The 7,029-nt window shown below is 39.4% G+C and overlaps 1 protein-coding gene across 1 annotated transcript in view; it reads right to left on the bottom strand.

Moving 5' to 3' along the window:
• Positions 1 to 7,029, bottom strand: part of BANK1 (B cell scaffold protein with ankyrin repeats 1) — a 138,849-nt gene that overhangs the window by 111,277 nt on the left and 20,543 nt on the right. Inside the window, exons 4-6 of the mRNA XM_026847935.1 lie at positions 3,202 to 3,350; positions 2,686 to 2,824; positions 503 to 645 (exon numbers count right to left, since the gene is read on the bottom strand). Of these exons, the coding sequence (XP_026703736.1) occupies positions 503 to 645; positions 2,686 to 2,824; positions 3,202 to 3,350 (431 nt within the window). The remainder of the gene's footprint in view (positions 1 to 502; positions 646 to 2,685; positions 2,825 to 3,201; positions 3,351 to 7,029) is intronic.

The raw sequence follows: 7,029 nt of genomic DNA on the forward strand, positions 1-7,029 counted from the left end.
CCACCAAACCATATGAACGATAATTCAGCAGCTGTAAATGGACTCTATATGAACAGCAACCTACTGTCTTCCATACAAGCTATTCCAGAAAAATCCTGCTTTCTGGTCACTGAGTAATAATCTTCCAAATACAATGTGATTTGAGACTACTTGCTTCTACTGAGTTTAGAACATACTAAAAAGAACACGTTACATGGAGAGTGACATCGCTACTGTTTGTTATTATTTTCATCCTGTGTAATGCAGGATGTTGTTCGTTGGGCATATACAGCACAAAGGATGTTTATATCACTCTCTAAACAGAAACAAAAGAAGAGAGAAAATTTATTTTTACTTGCTTGACATACTTACAACAAGGCATCTCAAAGACAGGCCTCTGTAATCCTCTGCCTATTATTGAGCCATTACTCATTACTGTGCAATCAAAAGACTGTGTGTTATCTCTTAGCTCATATACGCACTTATATTCTACTTTTTATTAAAAATGCAGAAGTCAACTTACCTGACAAGTGAAAGCTATTGGGTCAGCCACTTTCTTAAATATGTGCTCAATCTCCTCTAGTGAAGTATAGTACTCGATCTGCGCTGTGGCCTTAATGTCTCCCCCACAGTAGACATTTACATATACAAGGCCAGCAGGAAAATCTTATAAAACACAAATCAGAACAGTAGGTGAAAATATTTTAAATTCCAGATGGGAGGTCTTGGGGAATGAGTGAAAGAACAGGAATATATAACAGAAAATGCACAGAGGCAACAAACTGGATCTGCATTTCACAGATGACTCAGCATAGTTAGTTTTTTATCCAGGTCTTTCAGTCCATATTAAAAATCTGGCAAAAGAAAATATATATCTGCACATCTGTATAAAACAAAGCTATTGTATTGCTTCACATTAGAAAGATGAAAACGGTATGCTTCAAATTTCCAACCTTCCTTTGATAGATTGATGACCTATAATCAGCTCCCTTATGCCTACAAATTAAGGAAAAGTTAATTTATTATAAATAGTGGAATTGCTATTCATCTTTTGAAACATTTTTCTTAACTGCAGGCAAGGTTCTCAAAATTGGATTTGAACTAGGCTGCAGCAATTGCAGTATAATTACTTCCATTCCAGTTGTTTACCTAGTAAAAGCAAAGGAAAGCGGCATTTGTACAGTCTGTTACTTAAGTATGACTTGCTCTGTGTATGCAGCATAAGCCCTCTTTATGAGCACATTTTATAATTCATTAGTATTCACTGTGCCAGGCATCCTGCTGTACCATACCAGCACTAGCACGGTTTTCTTGAAATTCTAACTCTGCCCACAAAAGAGCGATAAAAATGGGCAACCCTGAAAATGGAGAAGAGTAATAGGGCCAAAGAAACTAAAAGAATAGAACACCACCTTAAATCACTTCAGTGGAAACTGCCCAAATGCTTTTTTTTTTTTTTTTCCCCTCAAACCCCCCCTATTTTTCTTATAACATCAGATCAGCTGGACCCTTATTAAAAAAGAGTACTTCCAAACATCCAGCTTTTCCAGATTTTGAAATAGAAAAAAGCCCCAAAGAGAAGCATTAAATACAAATGACAGAAGAAACAAAATCAAACTTGGGCTGCAGCTCTCTGCCAAACTTTTCATAATATTTCATTTATTGTTCATATTTTATTTCTCTATCCACTATAGAAACCTTCCTGTGATAAACAATGTTCTCACAGAATAATTCTGGAAGAATCTTTTAAGATCTGTGAATGAGGATTTCAGCTTTCCTTCTCTGAAATTCAGTTACAGATGAAAGTTTCTTGTTGACCAAGTACTTCCCAATCAGGTCTCTAAAAACAAACTCTCTGCACCATCACACTGGTAAAGAACTCTCAGGCCATACATGGCCATCATCTCAGGACAGTGTTCAGGAAGAAAAATCAGGCCACAGAATTACCCAAAAAAGCTCCAAGAAGCCACAGTGGAAAACTGTAGCCACATATATATGTAATTCTTCCTATCTGATGTTATATTGCAATGGTTTTAGAATAAAGTATAAGTTCCTTTGGGAATTCACAGCATGTAGTGCAGTAGCAAGCTACATGCTGAATACTTAGGTTAAAAATTCTTTAAATCTTAACTGACATCAAGTGAGTGGGGACACATGTGTCCCTTAAATCTGCACACATCTCCTAAGCGAAACTGTTGTTAAATAGTTGAAACTGTTGGCAACTGGCTATGGATGGAGCAGTTTAAAAAATCATTAGAAACCAGCAGAGCTGAGTGATCTGAGAAAAGGCATGGACATGAACAAAGAAAATAAATTATTTTCTGTATCAGTAAGAATTATAAAGAGAAGTATAACCAAGTTTACGGCATTAAATATAAAATGAAACATTTTAGTAATGGAATAGTAAGAAAAGAGTATTAGCTTTGCATTTCATGGCAGTAATTTTGAAGAATGTTAATCTGTGACTAATCAATGACATTTTAAGTCTGCCACCTGCCATTTAACCACACAAAAACAATCTAACAGAACCTAGTTTCCCATAAATCACAAGGCCTTGCTTTTCTGCATTATTAATAAATGTACTGTGTGCAAAACCCGTGTACAGGAAACAGCTACAAAATAGTGGGAAGTGAAACTACTTATCAGAAAAAGTGAAGGGAGTCCAAAATTTTCTGTTTACTTAAAGGTAAAGAATGTTTTTCTTACCTAAGGCTTTCATGTACTTCACATTCTTATTCCAAGAGGATGGCTGTGTCCTAATTCGTTGATTATCTGCTATGAACTCAATTTCTAAAGTTTCGTCATCTATTTCATCTTTCAACAAAATGAATATTTCACCAGGGTTCTATAAAATTAAAATAGGTTCCCATTAGTCCTTCAGAAAATTATACTGAAAGTGTAAAATGCAAAACATAAGTTGGAAAGAAAGTTCCTTTACCAACAGCTTCACACAAAATAATCATAATACCCAAACATGATGCCATCTCAGTGTTAGCCTTTTGTATTTTACTGACATAAATGACAGAATTAATGTGGTGTTTTAAATTCAGCTTACCTAACAATCTTTTAAAACAGTATTTTAAATGACACAGGGACACTCTCATTTTGGCCCCTTATCTGCTATTTGTTTTCAAAACTGTTACAGTATGAATGAGGTTGCAGCAGAAAGAGGAGAAGAACACTGACTCTTATCCCAAAGTTTTGAGCATCCAAAAACCTTACCTCACATGATATTCTTCCTGGAAGCACCAGTATCGACTGCTCGTTAGTTTCTAAGGTTTCAGAAAGTACCTCTGTTATAGAACTGAGGTCTCTTTTTTCTGATGCTCCCCTGATATCTGACAAGTTAACATCAGAGTTAGTCTGGTGATCTGAAATAAATAACGTGGAATGAGGACATTGTTAATAATCCCAGATCAACTAAACATGGCAATGATGTGGTTTCTAACTTATTACTCATATGGCATTTGGAGACACATTAAGCGTGTTGCATCAAAGCCTGGCAAAATTCCTTTTCATGTAAATGTGGTGAGGTTTCCCCCTTTGATGAAGAGCTGGCCTCTGAAGTTCTGATCCTGCAGCCTTTATTTATATGAACAAGTTCTGTTCATATGCTTTGTCTTGATAAAGTCAAAAGGGATGTGGCCTTTAGAACAAAGTCATTGCGACCAACAAGGTCACAGAGATCAGCCAGTTTCATAGTCTCAAAAGAACAAACTCTCAGACACTGGAATAAACTGGGATTTTGTCATAGTTTGAGCCCAGAGGGCAACTGAGCACAACATAGCTGCTCACTCACCCCTTCCCCCTCAGGAATGGGAAGGAGAGAATAAAGCAAAAGGCTTGGGAATCAAGATAAGGATGGGGAGAGATGTCTCACCCATTATGGTCACGGGCAAAAGACAGACTCATTAGGGGAAGAAAAAGAACATCAATTTAATTCAAACACTAACAACAACACTTAACAAACAGAGCAGGACCGTGAAAAGTATAACCACATCTTAAAAACACCTTCCCCTCACCCCTCCCTTCTTCCTAGGCTCAGCTTTGCTGCCAGATTCTCTACCTCCTCCCCTCTAGCTGCACAGAGAGGCAGGGAAGGGGTTAGAGTCAGTCCTCCTTGGGGGGAGTGAACTGATCGTATTCTTCCCCTGCTCTGAGCATGGGGTCCCTCTCACGGGAGATAGTCCTCCACAATCTCACATGAGTCCTTCCCATGGGCTTCAGCTCTTCCAGAGCTGCTCCGGTGTAGACGCCTCCTGTGTGTTGCAATCTTCCCGCTGCCAAACTACAACAGCGGGGGCTTCTTCCCATAGAATCGCAGCCTCTTTCGGGCACAGACACCTGCTCCAGCATGAGGTCCTCCACGGGCTGCAGGTTGATATCTGCTCCACTGGTGACCTCCACGGCAGCAGCGAGGGAGGCCCTGCCCTCTCACCCATGGGTGCAGGGGGGTCTCTGCTCCTGCTCACCTCCCCCTCTTCCTCCTCTTTTCTTCCGCTGACCTCGGTGTTTGCATAGGTGTCTCCTTCACAACTTCTCCTCACAACTCCCACTTCTCCGTCCAGGTTCCCCTTCTTAAATACGTTATCTCAGAGGCACAGACACCATTACTAATTGGCTTGGTCTTGTTGCAGAGGTGGATCTGACCTGGAGCCGGGGGAGCTTCAGGAAGATTCTCACACCGGGGGGGCCACTGCTGTAGCTCCTTCCTCTGCTACCAAAAATCCCCGCAATTCACAAACCCAACACAGATTTTTACCAGTCTTGTTTTCCCTATATGTTAATAAGAAGATGCTACATGTTTACATCAGTCCACCTGTGTACAGTAAAGATTTATGTGAGGGCAGTGATACCTGTGACCAGGTAACTATGACAGTAGACAGAGATTTCCTTGACACAGACTCCAAAGTCTTTGCCTTCCTTCACAGACAGAATGATGGACTGAAGGCATACATATTTTGTGTAGGATATTCTGGGTTTGGAAATGCTATGCCAGTCATACAGATAGCTTGCAAACAGTTTATTTTCTGTTTTGCTGTACCAGTAAAGGCCTGCAAGCCATAGTGAATCCTTCACCAAATCACAGAATTTTAATGAGGAAATATAAAAGAACTGACAACTGCTTCTGCAGAGCTCTGACTAAGCCTCTGTTTTAGATAAGCTATTCTTTACACCTGCTACTTCTCAGATGTATCATTACTACTTCTTTCCAGACACTCTATTACCCCATACAAAATGGTCTTGCCACCCATCTCAAAGGACTGCAGCAGCTCTTCATCATGCAGGATTACCCAGCATATTGCAGTCACCTAGTTAGATTAATGATACCATTCCAAGCAGCTCAGAGTTAAAAAATCTTGACTGGCTGGTGAGAAAATATCCTGAGAGACATCAACAGTATCTTGTATTACTGTAAATTATGGAACACTCACAGTGAATTACATTCAAGGACACAAATAACTTTTAAGGCACATCTTTTGCTCTTAAATAGAAGTAGAATATTAATATAAATTAGTGATGGGCAGAATACAGAACAGTAGCAACTTGCTTTTGCTCAAACAAGTACCACAGCCATTTTCATTTTTTTCCAAAAGTGCCCAAGTACTGAGGTACACAAGCCACACAGTGATTCTAAGCATCACAGAACTCTTTCAATTCAGCATCAGTATTGGTAATTTACAGTTAGTTTTCTTACTTCTTGCTTGCCTTTATTTTCCTCATATGTAAGTTTGTCAGATACAGTGTTCCCTTTTCTTACCAACCTTACCTTGCTTAAGAAGACACAGATTTAATAAACTTCTATAATAAATATGCCTGCTAAGTGAAGTTATGCCAGGGAAGGTAGTATAGAAACTTGGGTATGCTATGTCTGATGCAGATTTTTTCTTCCCAGAGATGTGCTTTGAATGTTAGAGAAAAGAAAAAAGAGAAGAGAAGAGAAGAGAAGAGAAGAGAAGAGAAGAGAAGAGAAGAGAAGAGAAGAGAAGAGAAGAGGAAGAGAAGAGGAAGAGAAGAGGAAGAGAAGAGGAGAGAAGAGGAGAGAAGAGAGAAGAGAAGAGAAGAGAAGAGAAGAGAAGAGAAGAGAAGAGAAGAGAAGAGAAGAGAAGAGAAGAGAAGAGAAGAGAAGAGAAGAGAAGAGAAGAGAAGAGAAGAGAAGAGAAGAGAAGAGAAGAGAAGAGAAGAGAAGAGAAGAGAAGAGAAGAGAAGAGAAGAGAAGAGAAGAGAAGAGAAGAGAAGAGAAGAGAAGAGAAGAGAAGAGAAGAGAAGAGAAGAGAAGAGAAGAGAAGAGAAGAGAAGAGAAGAGAAGAGAAGAGAAGAGAAGAGAAGAGAAGAGAAGAGAAGAGAAGAGAAGAGAAGAGAAGAGAAGAGAAGAGAAGAGAAGAGAAGAGAAGAGAAGAGAAGAGAAGAGAAGAGAAGAGAAGAGAAGAGAAGAGAAGAGAAGAGAAGAGAAGAGAAGAGAAGAGAAGAGAAGAGAAGAGAAGAGAAGAGAAGAGAAGAGAAGAGAAGAGAAGAGAAGAGAAGAGAAGAGAAGAGAAGAGAAGAGAAGAGAAGAGAAGAGAAGAGAAGAGAAGAGAAGAGAAGAGAAGAGAAGAGAAGAGAAGAGAAGAGAAGAGAAGAGAAGAGAAGAGAAGAGAAGAGAAGAGAAGAGAAGAGAAGAGAAGAGAAGAGAAGAGAAGAGAAGAGAAGAGAAGAGAAGAGAAGAGAAGAGAAGAGAAGAGAAGAGAAGAGAAGAGAAGAGAAGAGAAGAGAAGAGAAGAGAAGAGAAGAGAAGAGAAGAGAAGAGAAGAGAAGAGAAGAGAAGAGAAGAGAAGAGAAGAGAAGAGAAGAGAAGAGAAGAGAAGAGAAGAGAAGAGAAGAGAAGAGAAGAGAAGAGAAGAGAAGAGAAGAGAAGAGAAGAGAAGAGAAGAGAAGAGAAGAGAAGAGAAGAGAAGAGAAGAGAAGAGAAGAGAAGAGAAGAGAAGAGAAGAGAAGAGAAGAGAAGAGAAGAGAAGAGAAGAGAAGAGAAGAGAAGAGAAGAGAAGAGAAGAGAAGAGAAGAGAAGAGAAG

Source organism: Athene cunicularia, assembly GCF_003259725.1.
Source record: "Athene cunicularia isolate RWA chromosome 4 unlocalized genomic scaffold, athCun1 chr4_part2, whole genome shotgun sequence".
Lineage (NCBI taxonomy): Eukaryota > Metazoa > Chordata > Aves > Strigiformes > Strigidae > Athene > Athene cunicularia.